The sequence below is a fragment of the Aristolochia californica genome, unplaced genomic scaffold (genome assembly GCF_029961685.1).
Source record: "Aristolochia californica isolate CCGP_79_NKW_82.1479 unplaced genomic scaffold, dmAriCali1.0.hap1 SCAF_16, whole genome shotgun sequence".
NCBI lineage: Eukaryota > Viridiplantae > Streptophyta > Magnoliopsida > Piperales > Aristolochiaceae > Aristolochia > Aristolochia californica.
Genome location: NW_027181837.1, coordinates 19,233,148 through 19,248,481, shown reverse-complemented (window position 1 = coordinate 19,248,481; position 15,334 = coordinate 19,233,148). Strand labels below are relative to the sequence as shown.

Below are 15,334 nucleotides of genomic sequence, written 5' to 3'. Positions count from 1 at the left end.
ATAAATAAAATTTAAGTTATTTTATCAAAATTTGACAGAAAAATGAATATGCGATCGCCAAAGCTGGGTCCATAGTCCCACTCTTTTTCCTTTAAAAAGATGGCATTTTAAATTAATTAGTTTCTCCCTCCGGCTATTGATTTCAAGTGTAAGTAAAGGATCCGACGACTGAACTGGAATGGAATTTCAGTTTAAATCCCCTTTCTGGCCGTTGTTGCCGTTTTCATCGATCGCCTGTTTTCTCTGACTCGTCCAATTGAATTGCTTCGTTCGCACGATCTATTCCTTTCTAGTTTTTCTACTTCAAAGCTTCGTAGCCAGATTCAATCTTCCTTACGGAGTGCGCTGGTTTGCTCTGCAGCCAGCGCAACATCGATCTACTTGTGAGCATCGATTCGTTCATCATATATCCGTAAGATTTTCTTTCTCATCACCTTTTGAAATAGTCATGCATAAAGCAGCATATTCTTTGCGGAAGCTTGTTGATTTGGCTACTCTGTGGGTCATTTTTCATACTAACTGTCTACGATTTTGACCATTTACTCTTAAGGTTTCCTGCGAAATGATATAATTTTGACAGATCTGTGTCCAAATGATTGAATTAAATAGTTTTACTTCTTCCGTTCCGTGCATTCTCACTTGCTACCGTGATCCTGTTTATGGACAAATATGCCTATTTATAATTGTTGTTATAACAGAACCTCTTGAACCGGAACATTAACAATTTGTAAAAAAAATCTATAGATAAATCTTTGAAATGAAGTGAAAAATGAAATGTATGATTTACTTGATGTCTTTTTTGATAAAATGTGCTGTTTCATAATTTTATCATTGAGCTTTTTTCCATATGTTTGTTTATATAAGTTTATTTATTCTCGGCTCCCTCTGTCTGCACTTTTTTTCTTTTTTTTCGCTTTTCCCCCTTTGTTTCACCAGTTCAGAAGGAAAAAGAAAAGAAAAGAAGTGAGTTGGACACCTCTCTCTCGTGTTCTTGTTTTCTAATACATAACAGTGCCAAAGAAACTTGTCCTTAAAATTGGCAAATGGAAATAGGGAAGCGAAGTATGTAGAGATACTTTCTGTTTGGATGGGTACCATGGGTAAATTTGGTGGCTCATGATCATCCTATTGGTTATCTGTGATCTCTTGACTTAGAGAAAATAAATCTCAGAATGCAGCTTTAAAAATGTTATTAGTTGCATTTTGTAAAAGTCCAAAGCATTATAGTGATATGCATTCAGTAAATAAAGCCATTATGGAAAGAAAGATAAATAATGGCAACACTTGTTATAGGCAAAACCTTCCGATTAAATTAGAGCTCTGTCAAGTTGGTTCACTAGGTATATAATATTGAATTCCAAACAATTTTTTGATAAAGTTGGTTTACTACTTATAAATGTGATGTTTTCATCTTCATTGTTTGTGCATGCAAGCTTCACTCATGCCCTGGTGAGACTTGAACCTAAAACCTCATACTAAAAATACCCTTCAAACCTATGTGGCCATTGGCTTAAGTCAATTTATAGGTTTTGGACCACTCTTGTCTTGGATTGCTGTATATCATGCTACATTTTCCCAGAGGATTACAATTTTCTGAATGCATTGGATTACAAAGGAGCATATGCTGAATAAAATAGATACCGGTACACTGCAGTCAACAGTTCTCTAAACTGGCTCAGGAATTGCATTACTGATAAGTGGGTTGGAATCAAATTTAAGGTCACACTCTAGGGCCCTCCAACGAATTAGCCGACCATGCAGCTAGCACATCTATATGCACAATTTAAGCATAATGCACTTCTAACTATCTACCTTGACTTTTGCTAACAATCATCATTTTTTTTTTTTTTGAATAGTTTTGCTTGCAATCATATCAGATGGATAAATTAGTCTTATTAGTTTTTCTTGGTGCTTGACCAACTGAAGTTGCGGTGGGTTGGGGGGGGGGGGGGGTGTCTTATATTTTTTATTATTTTTCCGGTACACATTTTTGTACCTATAGTTTTATATAACTGAAGCCATCTATAATTTCGTGCCTTTGTACCTAAACTATTTACTCTCAGTCGGATTTTTTTTTCTTTCATAATTTAGTCTCATTTATATTCGGGTTCATTTGATGTGTATCTTCAGTGAATTGATGATCTGGGACATTTTCCTGCATGCAGGTCCTAAAACTTCTAGTAAATGTTAAAGCTATCTGACCATTATATATGCCTCTGCACATATGGTGGGACTCACAGGGAGTGTTTCTCCCAGTAGCTCTGTTCTAAGGCGTCCTGGTGGCAAAGTTATTTTACCTGAGCAAGGTAACAAATTCCTTGTTTAATGGACTTATGCCAGTTTATTCCTTGCTTTATTCCTCCTGAGCATTCATATTTTTTTTGAAATATTTAATCTATGTATGATGATAAAGGTCAAGAGCACGTTGGAGAGGGCTTTATGTTTCCATCAGACCCTAATGAAATGAAGAGTGGGAGTTTAACAAGTTTTCCAACTTTACCAATTCATGGTGCAGCGGTGATGCCATCGCCACTTTTTCTATGGAGATTTAAGGTTCTTTTGCAAAACTTCATCTTTAAGCAAATGTTCTTGTCTATATTCTGGTGGTTTTGTGGGTGGAAAATGGACAACTATGACTTAGTATGGACCTGAGTTACTTGGCAAAATTTTTCTACTTATTTTTCTTTGTTTATTTTCTGAATGGTGTATGCAGCCTTTTTTTGAAGCTATTTCAGAATCCTACTTATTCTTGTTCACACAGATTGAAGAGTCAAGTACAGAATTTTTGTCTGTTCTACATATTTCTTGTTTTCTGTTATGATGATGCACTTTGAGTTTCACATTGATTTAGTCATTCATATGGTAGCAATAATCTTCATATAAATACATGAATGAGAAACGGAGGCTTTGTTTTTTTTTGAATGAGATGCTATATTAATAGAGAATAGGAAGATACAACCTAAAAGAGAGTTCCCCTAACAACAAGAGATTTTAGGGTAAATCCTTGTTCAGCTATAAAGAGTCAACAACATCATTTGCTGATCTAGTTACATGAGACCAAGTGCAATCAAAACAAGAAACAATGTTTATAATTTGTTAATAATTTGACGAGAAACTAAGAATGCAAATCATGTGGTCGCAAACTGTCTCTCTAGATGAAGTTTGAATTGATAAACATGCAAACTTGACATTCTTTGGCTTATCAATAAATATGCATTTAACCCATTTTAAAAAAAACAAATATGCATTTAACACCTTTAGAAACAGAGGGTAGTTAGTCGTAGCATTTGAAGGATGGATAGGGCTCAGTGTTGTTCATCTAGCAGAGTTGTCTTCATCTCAGGCATGCCATCCCAGTTTTGAGCAGCTCTGAGATGAGTGAAGGGGTCTAACTTAGATCAATCTTCAGCCAGTACAAAAAATTATATTTAGATGTACTTGGTGCTTTATAAATTTTCTGCATATTAATAATTTGATCGCGTAGTGGAACCGTATGCTGCTATCATGAAATTTACTGCCAAAATAAATTATAAAAATTCTTACACTTTTCTCACAGTTAGCATATGTCTTCCAGAAATCATTTCTTATAATCCAATATGAAAGATTACAAAATCATTGTTAAAATCATTAAAAGGAGGTATTAAGTTATCCAAACCACTAATAACCTTGAACTTATTTTCGATCAGACGATCAAGGGTTTGGATCTAAGGAAACTTCATAAAATGTTTTAGTCCATGGTTCTATTCAGTTGGTACTGAATCAGAGCCTGGAGTTCTTTTAGTTACAACTTCAGTAAATAGTAAAGCATATGGGATAGAGCTCGAAATTGGATATGTCTTACGATTATATGTTTCTCAATTCATGGCTTTTGTGCATTTTACTTTTCCTTAAAAAATCCACTAATAGATGAAAGTAGGACAAAAGTCATTTTAGTGTATCATGTTAATTTTTGATATTTTAGTTATTTTTTGGAATATGTTTTTCAATTTTTTTTATCATATTTTGGATCATATTCTGATATTAAGTATGTCTCATCAGAGACAGTGAAACATCTCAAATTTTGGGTGCCTAGATGTGGTACCCAAGACCAAGTTCAATAACCTGATAGTATTGTTAAGGTTGGTTCCTACAAAGGTTTGAATTTGACTTGTAAGGACGAACAGGATCAGGCTTTGGCTTGCATCTAAAGTTTAGATCTGGCTTACAATGAGATTGTATCTGTGTTTTTCTGTGGCTTCAGTTCCAACTGGGTCCTTTTATAAATGCTGACATTTTTTTTTCTTTTACCATTGATTGTACTGCAATTTTGTCTCTAATTATAAGCTAGTAAAAAAAAAAAACAGTATGGACCTTAGTCCGTTTAAGTTAGGTATATGGAATTTTTAGTTTAACCATCACGTTTGAAATGAATGACTTAAAACTTTTTTTTCTTCTTATTTTACATTTCCTTGTCTGATGCATTCATGATTGATGTTCATTGGAGATATTTTTTTCATTTTAATAAATAATTATAACATAGAGATAATGGTATTTTTTAATATAAAATAAATGACATGCTTGTAAATGGTGTATCTTTTTCTATGGAGGATAAATTTGGGTGCAGCGAAGGTCGGCTAGACATGAGTCCGACCTCCGTACCCTCTATGAGATAACATGTCTCATATTTACTGTTGGAAACACTATTTCATATCAGAATGATGTAGACATTCAATTTGATTCATCCAATTCAGATTTCATGGACATGTTTTTACATTCACTTGGATTTTTAACTTGTATCTATAATCTCTCACATGTTAACTTTTTCATCCTCTTCACATTCGACTGAACTAGAAGTTTTATTTTATAATGATTTATGCTTATATGCTATTCATTTTATTGTGTTAGAGTTTCAATTTCTTCCTATTACTTGGAAACTGAGCAATGATGTTTTACTCAATTTGTTTCTTTATCTCCTTACAATTTGTGTGCTTGTAAGGACATAACTTATCTCAATTTAATGACCCTAATGAGCATATTTTGCATTTTACTCTCATAAGGAAATATCTTGATGGTTAGTGAGTTTGAAAATCCCAATGTGAATTTTATGGGCATTCAACTCTGTAAACTTCATTGAAGTTTAGAGTTTTTTGTTGGCAAGAGAAAAGTTGTGTTTAAGAACTCAAATGTCTATTGCTGGTAAGATCAAGACTTGAGAAGAGCTTCACTTGTTGACTTTGTCCCATCAGTCTTATCCAGGATTGCTATATGGGCTGCCAACTTATTTTTTTAGTGGATCTACATGCAGAACAAAATGGGCCCAGCTAATTAGTTATCATTCTCAGGGTCCTGCATGACTTTCTGTTTAAATTATTCACCGAAATTGGTGGGCCCAGTTATTGGTTTCATGGCTTATAATAAAATGAGACCTAATAATCATACTGAATCACTTGTTAGTGGCATGGCCCCTGTATGTTTTTGTTGATTCAATATCACCAGTTTTGAGCATAAGCCCTGGAATGGGTCTGATTGACTGCAATTTTTTTACTTGTCTATTGTACATATATCATCTTTTGGATGATTGTGACATCAATTTTCTTGTTTGTATATTTCAGGTGTTGCTGCTTCTTATCTGGGGTTTCTCTTGCTGCAAGGTTTGTAAATTCTACTCTTTATTCATACTCTGCTGAAGGGGCATCTAGAGTGCTTTCTCAGACTTGGGGAAGAAAATGGTCTAGAAGGGATAGTTATTTTTCTCTTATGGATATCTTTGTTGCTATCACAGATTAGTTGGGAGTCTGTCATGAGAATGAGTGTTGATTTGCGGGATCTTTTCCTTTATGAAGCATTTTTGTATTATAACCCACTTCTACTTGTGGTGAGTTCTTGTGTATTTTCAGCTTCTTGTTGGATCAATGAGTAGAACGTGGTTCAGCACCACTTTTCACATATTAAACTTGCTTTTGTTCTGTGCTGCAGACTCTGATGGTTTGGCTTTGGGGAGTGAATTTATGGGTCTTTGCGCAATCCTCTGTGAACTATGCAAAAATATTTGATCTTGATAACAATCACCTTACGCACTGGGAAATATGGAAGGTAAAAAGGATTCATAGCTACTATACAAACTAGATTGTTCTGGTGGTTTTGTTTAGTCTGCTGTCCGATTAATTATTTTCCTTGTTTACTTGCTTTTTTTGTACTTTTGCACTCTCTCCATCTCTTTCTCTCTCTGAAAGATGAAAAGAAAAGAAGAAACTTATCATTGCTTCCACAAACCGGTTTCTATCAACAAATTGGATTGGCAAGATTTTATTTGGATAAATATATATTAAGAAACGATTTTTGTACTAAATGCTGTCCTGGATACAAAGAAAGGAAATCATCTGAGAAAGGTGACTCACACACAAATGAATATTTTGCAACTTCAGCAAGGTGAAACAAATCATGCTAGTAGGCAGATTCTCTGGTATGGAGCTTTAAAGGAGCCTAGCTGAAGGTTCTTGTTGCAGCTGGAAGAAATAGGGATCTTGACGTTGTTTAAAATCCTGAGTTTGCTTGAAATGTTCCACCACAGCCATCTGCCTTCAGGAGCAATGGGCTTCAATCGGTCAAACTTTGTGTGGTTTATCTTCAGTCCTTAACTCTGTCTGTTGGTTTTCAGTCACAGTATGTATCCATGGCTAACTGGTTTTTGAAGTTAAGTGAAGAAATTAAAGACCTATGTAAATCATATGTTGTATCATGACAACACACATTAAGATCTTTGTTTAAAGTTGTCACGGGGGGTAGTTTGGTAATTTTACCTTTGAAAAAATGTTCTAGTGATGAAACTATCATGATCAGTATGTCTTGAAGTGTCTATAGATGTATTTTCATGTAGTTCGGAGTTTTACATATTGAGTTATAGTTATGTAAGTGTTTAAGTGGCATTCTTATCCTTTCGCTTTTTATCACTTAAGTTATAAAGAATGGGAGGTCGGACTCGACACGAGAGCCTCTCATTGCACTCTTCCGGAATTTCTTCTCCTCTTCTCTCATCTCCTTTCAATCAATCCAGATTGCAAGGTCTTGAAGGTTGGATTCCTCCTCCATTGAAGCCAGCGACCTCTAGGAAAGGGATTCGTCAGTTTTTTGATTGACTAGTTATAACAATCTGAACTTTTTTGTTCTCCATAACCCTAGGGTTGATGGCTCCTATTGCAGATTGGGCAGTGTTGTGCTCCATGAGGGTTTATTGAGTTGAGATCTATCTGTTGCATACTGTGCGCACCCAATTACTGGTTTCCTGCCTGTGTCATCCCTTCATAGGCTGATGTCAGCCCTAGTTGAGGTAATTTTGGTGACTTATGCTGTGTTAATTCTATAGATTGGTCATACTTAATCTTGGTGGTTTGCACCCATTGAAGTTTTTACCCTAACCGTAATATTCGAAGTGGGGCCCACCTAGTTGGTACTCATACAGTTGTGTTGTGAAGTGAAATTAAGGTTGAAGTGTATATTATTTTATTCTGATGGCTGATTCTGGTGAGATTATCACCCCCTCAAAGGAATTTGGAAGTTTTGAGGGAAAAAAATTAATTTTGATTACATTTGAGAGACTAGATGGTCAAAACTATCTCACTTGGCCAAATCAATTGGCATATACTTGAAAGCAATAAGAAAGTCCAAATTCATTAGTGAAGATCCTCTTGTTTCCCTGATTGATGACTAGGAAGCAGAAAATAGTCAGGTTATGACTTCGATAATCAACAATATTGATTCCAAGTTGAGTCAAAGTTATGAATTGTGAAACTGTGAAAGAAGGGTATCCTTAGAATCTTTCTATGCTCAGGAGAGCAATTTGTCATGAGTCTATGAATTGTACGCTAGACTATTTAGCCTCAAAAAAGGTCAAAGATCTGTTACAGAATACTACAAAGGATTGGTGCTTTTACTGCAGGAGATAAATGTTTTTCATCCCTTTACTACTGATGAGGGGGAATCGAGAAAATGGCAGAGACAGGTATACAACAAAATTTTTGGATGGCTTGGGGGCAGAGTTTGATGCTATTCGGGCACAACTATTAGCTTCAGATGATATTCCGTCTCTATCCATAGCCTTTAATAGAGTTATGCATGCAGAGACTGCTGTTATATCCCAGGAGAATAAATATATTAAAAGTGTTAATTTATTTACCCTCCATACTTTGAGTAACTCAGAAGTAGTTAGAGGCCATGGTGGAAGTGCTAGAGGCAGAGGAAGAGACAACCAAGGTAGAGGCAGAGAGGCAGGGGTGATAGTAGACCTAACAAAAAATGTATTCATTGTGGTTGCTCTAACCATTTTTTTGACAAGTGTTGGGCCAAGTTTGGTAAACCATGTGGGTAAACTCTCTTCTTCATGAGAGCATAGAAGCATCTACTGAGCTCATAGTGAACATCGTTCCAGGAGCACCTGATGAGATGCGGTAGCTTGCTCAACGGATGGCACAGTTAGCCACTATATCTTCTACCTCAACATTTGTAGCTCAACTTCAATTGGACACTTGAGTGGCAGCCCTTGAGTAGCGATTTTATCAAACTCAACTTTGATATTGAAGAAGTCAGATACTTGTCCAGGGCACTTGAATGGCAGCCCTCGAGTAGCAATTTTATCAAACTCAACTTTGATAGGTCCTCATCTGCAAATTTGAGTCTTGCCGGTTATGAAGGCATTCTCCATGAGTCCTCCGGTGCTGTCCTCTCTTCCTTTGCCAGTCCTCTTGACATTTTTGACTCCATCTTGACTGAACTTGAAGCACTGAGACAAGGATGAGTATTTTTCAGAAATTGTTTTGATGGGAGCCTTCACGTCGAAGGAGATTTGTCCACCATTATTAGTTGGTATGCTGAAAGAAGGATCTTGCATGGCACCAGTGTCTTTGTTTTTTTGAGATCCAGGATTTATGTTCCTCTGTTTGAAATTGGGCTCTTGTTCCTAAATCAATAAATAGCTTGGTTGATTATTTGGCCAGAGAGGGGGTCACCTTCCTGTCCCTTATTGTAAAGGGTCCCCCCTTTTGAGTCTATTTCCTTGCCTTTGGGTGTAACTGAATTGTGTCCTTTCTCAAAAAAAAAAAAAAAAAAAAAAGAGAGAAAATTTCAAAGTTGGTAGATAATCATCTCTATGAAGAATATGCGCAGGTGAAAAGATACTTGTATCACATACGAATGCAAGACAGATTGAAGAATAAATCATCATCACTATGAGTTGACCGCAAGAGAGATTGAAGAACAAATCATCATCTTTGCAAGTTGATGTGGTCAACTTACAGACTCCCAAGATGATCTTGCTGTGGCACCATGCCAAAATTTGTAGGAGAAAAATTGTGGGAGAGATTAGGGTTTAGAGACTCCTCTACCCTATTTATAATTTAAATAATATTCAAAATTACATCTATGTCTCAGCTCTCCCTGAAATGACAGGAAACTGATTTCTACAGGAAATGATTTTCCTAGAAAAGATAGAACTACATAAACTCTAAATTATAACTTCTAGCATTTTTTATTGCAAGCAATAAAACCAATCAACCTTTCAAAAAAAGTTGATATTTCTTATTAATTGATTCACCCTGTTCAGTATGTATGATATAATTTTTTTTTTTTTTTTTTGGTTCTCATTTTTTGTACAGTTGGAAATCCTTGGTTCTAATTTATACACTAATCAATGCTAAGATTTTTACTAAATATTTTATCAAGTTTGCAATTTTTTTTTGGTGATATGCAAGCAGTGTGCAACTTGGATGACAATTGTAGTCCCAACTAGCATGACAACATACCTTTATCTCTACTCTCACGGAGAAGTCTATTTGGCTGCTTCACAACCAGTGTAATATCCGCTTCTTTTCTCTCTAATCACTGCTGGATACTTGTTTTCTTTAATATGACTTTAGATGGTTCAATAATCCTCTTGACATCTTTATTGTACATATATGTCGTTGTTGTTGTGGTCTGTAAGAATCAATAGAGGATCTGATTGATGTACCCTTGCTTGTTTATTATCTGCACGTCTCTGTTCTCTAGTTCCAATTTGGCCCCATGAAATCTGTATAATGTTATAATCAAAGTTAAACATCAAATTCTAGTTGATTCCCTGAAAGAGGTACAGTCCAATATCTTCATTTATCATGGTTTGTATTAAAACTAATTCCTGAATGGTTTCCTTTTGTTTTGAATGAAACAATCAAAGTTCTTTTCTTTTGGATGTAACAAGCAAAGGAGCTTGTCCAATGAAGGGAAGCCTTTTTTTGTTAAAAAGTTTTTTGTGATTTTTCATGCCTCAAATAAGTCATGTTCATAAACACTTAGGCTGTGGCTCAGTATTTTCATGGGGGTCTTTCTAGGAGGTCTCACATTTGGGCCTCCCTAGGCTTGAAGGAACCAAAATGACAGGAAAATTAATTTTTTGACTAATTTTCTCTTTAAAAAATTTTCCTATGGAAAAAATTCCCTCTGACCAGTTCTTTTGTGTTTGTGCCGCTATAAAAAACAACAGAAAAATTAATTATGGTGTTTATGTTTACACTATAAAAAAACTCATGTTTTTATAAATAATGAAAAATATAGTTAAAGTAAGTGGTAAGTGATAAAAAACCCCTTATAGTGCTTCTTGGTTTATTTTTCATATAATTTTTTACTGGAATAATAAAAAACTCATTTTCTGTCATTTTTAATATTTCTTAAAGGCAAGAAGAATCAATAATAATCAAGCGGAGAATTGTACTGTCCCCAAAAATAGCACAAATGCCAAAAAAATTTGTCAACAGGAAATTGCTATAGTATTTTTATCATACACTTTCCAATTGACACAAATACAGCCTAAGCTACACAGCCTCAAAACATTCAGCGGTAACTAGGATTAATGAATATAACACTAAAATACCACTACAATTAAAAATGAAATTAAAAAGAATTGGCGGTTTGCTAGGGGAAAATGAAAAGATGTTTACTAAGAGACTAAATGTGAGTCAAGAAAAAAACTGCACTTAAAAAGAGGAGAAAAGAAGGAAACAACATTTAAATAGGTGGCATGAGGTGAAATATGCCACACAATGGAGAGGGAAAGTAGTGGCACATGTCACTCAATGGGATAAAATCAATCTTATTTCTGCTAAATAATCTTCATTGGAAAAATTGCAACATATAAACCTATTTAAAGACTTTTGGATGTCAAACTTGTATTTTTTGTTGTTGTGGTGCAATTTTCTTGTTAATTATGTCCTGATACGCGGTTGTTGTGCCATGCTTTAGTGATAAAATACCAAAGTTACTTTTGTGCTAATTGTTCAAACTGTTCTTTGCATGTTGCAGGTACTACTCTATTGTGCTATTGTGATGCTTCTAATATCTCCCTTTGACATATTTTATTTATCATCACGCTACTATCTCCTGAGGACACTTTGGAGAATACTACTTCCTCTGCAGGCAAGTTGTTTACCTCCTGGCTTCTGCCAAATAATTCATCTAGGCACAATCTCTTGAAGCCCCTGTTTATGTTAAGCTTGGTTAATTAATCATTTAATACTTGTGTTTGAGTTCCATCTCCACAACTTATGCTAAAGGAAATTGCAAGCAGAGTTCCTACTTGGAAAATGCATCGATTTCTTATTGCAAAACGTTCTCTTTCCCCTCTGTACTTGTTGTTTTAGTATTATTTTTCCTATTTTCACTTAATAAATGTTTTATCTAAAATGCTGACACACCAGGCAAATAAAAATTTTTTGACTTGTTTTTATTAGTAGACTTTGCAATGTTTAAGACAAAAAGGTTTGATTTGCTAGTTGCAGTCTAAAGTTTAACCAACTCCTATGCAATTTGCTACAAATCTTGAACTTTCTTAGCCTTCCTTCAGATTTTTTTTTTACGTTCCAATTTTTTATATTGTGGATTTTTCATTTTGCAGGCAATAACATTCTCTGACTTTTTCTTAGCTGACATATTAACTTCAATGGCTAAGGTGCAGTTGCTTGACTCCTTGTGCAAAGTATTCAATTCCATGGCTTAAATTTGTTGTTTATAGTACTGTTATAGTGTGTTCATCTAGTGTGAAAAGTTGAATTGATAGAATTATTTACATGGTCCAAATATGTCTGAATGTTATCCTAGGGATATCCCTCCCACTCCCATTACGGATGACTGAGAGGTTGAGGATTATTAAGTTATGACATAACTTGTTAACAACATGGAATCTCGATTGTGAAGTCAAGTTATGAATTATGAGACAACAGAGGAGATTTGGATGTCTCTTAATAATCTCTATGATCAGGAAATTAATTTGTCATTGATTTATGAATGTGATTTTCTTCAGTTTTAAAAAAAGGGGATAGAATTGTGGTTGATTATTTTAGTGGATTGCTACTTGTAGTAGCCGAGATTAGCGTATACCATCTATTTACAACAATTGAGAAAGAGTTACCTAAGCAATTTGGACAGATTCATGTGGCTAAGCTTCTTAATGGGTTAGGTCTTGAATATGATGCATTTCGAGCCCAATACTTATTTTTTATGATGTAGAAGACTTTTAACAAAGTAATTCGAGTCAAGACAGCTGTGGTTCCACAGGGCAACAAGGAAATAAGGGGGCAAAAGCTACTGCCCTCAATATTTAGTCCACACAGTCATTCAGAGGTACCTCTTGAATGTGGAGGAGGTAGTAGGGGACAAGGTTGGGATAGTTCTGGTCATGGTGATGGTAGAAGTGATAGGAGTCGTGTCCATTGTGGGTGTAGTAATCACTTCTCAGATCAGTGTTGGGACAAGTTTTGAAAACCTGGTTGGGCCAGTTCTAATGTTTAAGAAGGTGATGAGACTTCAAAAGGCTAAGTGGTAGGTATTATTCTGAGTGCTCCAAATGACTTCAGTAATTGGTTCAGAGGATGCCACAATTGACTCTCGCTCTCTTTCTCTCTCTCTCTCTGTTCTCTATTGCTTGTCAATTTTCCACTTCTCAATGAGGGCTGAAGTCTGTGCACTCTCTCTTTCTTGCCCTTTTTCCTCTCTCTTCTTCTCTATTGCTTCTCTATTTTCCACTTCGACAGATTCTTTAGTCATGCATTGTCCTTGAACCACTCCAGAGACAGCCATCTGCTACAGAAACCCTGAATTCTAGTGAATATCTTGCCATTTCTTTTTCCTCTATTCAAACAAAAACTAAGGATGGAAGCATCCTGACTCATCATTGTTACTGGGAAAAAAGAAAAAGAAAAGAAAGGACAAAGAAAGCCTAACACTGTTTGATTGTCCATACAATTTGAAAAAGCTGTAATGCCACAAGGTTGACGTTAAGATTTGTCATACTAACAGTTCTTTTCCATATTTGTGCCCTTGATATTGGGTTTGTTCTCTACCACATTTCATATATGGTTGCTAAAATATTCATTTTTTTTAGAATGTCCAATGTGAAACAGGTGTTTTCGGATTTGGAGCGTTCTGCTTGTCGAATGTTTCATCAACAGGTTAGGCTAAGATTCTGGACTTGGTTTATTGATGTGTCTTCTTGCAATGCTCTTCTCCCTAACATAACAATTTCTACCAACTTTCTGTTTCAAATTCTCACTACTGATACGTGTTAAAAATCTGCTTTTCTTACTGTGAATTTTTAGGTTGCAACTATTGCATGGTTTGAAGCAGATTCTGTTTGTGGTAGTCACTCTGTTGCTATCCCATTAGCACTTGTTTTGCCTTACCTATGTCGTCTTTTCCAATGCCTTCGTCAATTCAGTGATACTAAGGAGAAAGCTGCCCTTTTGAATGGTAAATAATGAAATCTTTGTTTCGTTTATTATTAGTTCCATAAGTTGTTTCTGGTGGTGAAAATTGCTGAAATTGTTATTATTACTTCCAGCAAAGCTATTTAGGCCCGTTTGGCCTCTTTACTTGAAGGCTAGTTAGTGAGATGGCTTTAAAGTGTGATTCGAAAATGTGTCTTAGTCCGTGATTTAGGGTATTCTAAAGTGTCACATGACACTTTTTACTTTGTTATAACTGTTGTTAGTGTTGAAGTCATTTATGTTGCAGCTTGTTTCAGTTCCCTGTTAATTTTCTTTTCATGTTTTTTCAGCTCTCAAATATTCTACGGCTGTTCCAGTGATTTTTCTTTCAGCCCTTAAATATCATGTAGACCCTGATAACTGGACAAATGTGTATCGCCCTCTCTGGCTTCTTTCAAGTGTTTTAAATTCTCTATACTCGTTTTACTGGGATGTGACGCGTGATTGGGACTTGGGGTAATTTACCTACATATTTTCCTGCCAAACTTCTTTCCAGTGATTGTTCTTTTGTCTCTTTACTCTTCTTCATTTGTTACTCATTCCCTGCTATTTTGGCAGTGTATTTTCCCGAATTTTCAAGTTCAAAAATCCACATCTGTGCTCAAACATGTTATATGGGCGTCAATGGGTGAGTGAACAGATTATTGTAGTAGTTTGGTCGTTCCTTTTCTTCTCAGCTAATCTTAGGATTGGAATCTGAATCACAGGTTTACTATTGGGCAATTGGGAGCAATTTGATTCTTCGGTGCACCTGGACCTACAAACTCTCTGCCCATCTTCGCCATAATTACTTGACCGTGTTCACTATCATGGTTCTGGAGATGCTTCGCAGGTTCCAGTGGATTTTTTTCCGAGTAGAGAATGAATGGAACAAAATGGCTCTCAGACCGAGCTTGCAGCACTCGATGAGCGACAGTTTGAAGGAGGACGACAAATTATTAGGCTCCACGGACCACAATGTATAGATAGAAAAACAGGTTTCGTGCTCCCAGTTTACTCCTTATTTATTCGCTTTAATGGTTTCTCTACTTATCCTCCAAAATAATCTAATTTCATGTCCTATAGGCTGTAAAATTGCAAGACATTATTAGTTCATGAGCCACGACATTTTGTTCAAGTTTTTTTTTTTTTTTTTTAAAAGCAAATCATATTTTCCTAAATATATTTAAATTCATATGCCTTACTTCTACTGCCAATCTCGGTTTCAGGATCTGTTTGGAAGGCGTATCGGATGCTGAGCTGAAAGAAATTAGAGAGAAATGGCGACAGTCTATGAGGAAGAAAATGAGAATACGAGTGTCAAATTTAATTGGGATAACTCTCTCAACGCAACAGGAATTCTAATCGGATATAGGGAGGTCTAGACTTCACCCAACTCAACTTTTTTTTTTTTCTTCAAATGAAATGATAATCCAACTTAATTAGTTTTACAAGAACATGATTGATTGTCAAGGCGATTGCCGATTTCCAAACATGGGTTTAAATAGAGACCCAAAACCCTAGGGATATTTAAAATAACCATTGATAAAAAAAATGTCTCAAACCAATTAAAATAATTACGTCTAAGGATA

The 15,334-nt window shown here is 35.5% G+C and overlaps 1 protein-coding gene across 2 annotated transcripts; it reads left to right on the top strand.

Moving 5' to 3' along the window:
• Positions 1 to 191: 191 nt before the first annotated feature.
• LOC137953514 (uncharacterized) lies at positions 192 to 15,215 on the top strand. Of its 2 annotated transcripts, none has more exons than XM_068800938.1 (15): positions 192 to 412; positions 2,166 to 2,306; positions 2,414 to 2,553; positions 5,592 to 5,630; positions 5,762 to 5,854; positions 5,956 to 6,072; positions 9,726 to 9,821; positions 11,305 to 11,418; positions 11,897 to 11,950; positions 13,401 to 13,448; positions 13,596 to 13,746; positions 14,054 to 14,219; positions 14,322 to 14,391; positions 14,471 to 14,722; positions 14,972 to 15,215. In XM_068800938.1, exons 2-15 carry the CDS (start codon positions 2,225 to 2,227, stop codon positions 14,999 to 15,001), a joined length of 1,452 nt encoding a protein of 483 aa, XP_068657039.1. In that variant the 5' UTR covers positions 192 to 412; positions 2,166 to 2,224; the 3' UTR covers positions 15,002 to 15,215. The 2 variants fall into 2 exon arrangements, with proteins under 2 accessions (XP_068657039.1, XP_068657040.1); XM_068800939.1 differs by having other exon boundaries at positions 196 to 412; positions 14,471 to 14,740.
• The last annotated feature ends 119 nt before the right edge of the window (positions 15,216 to 15,334 follow it).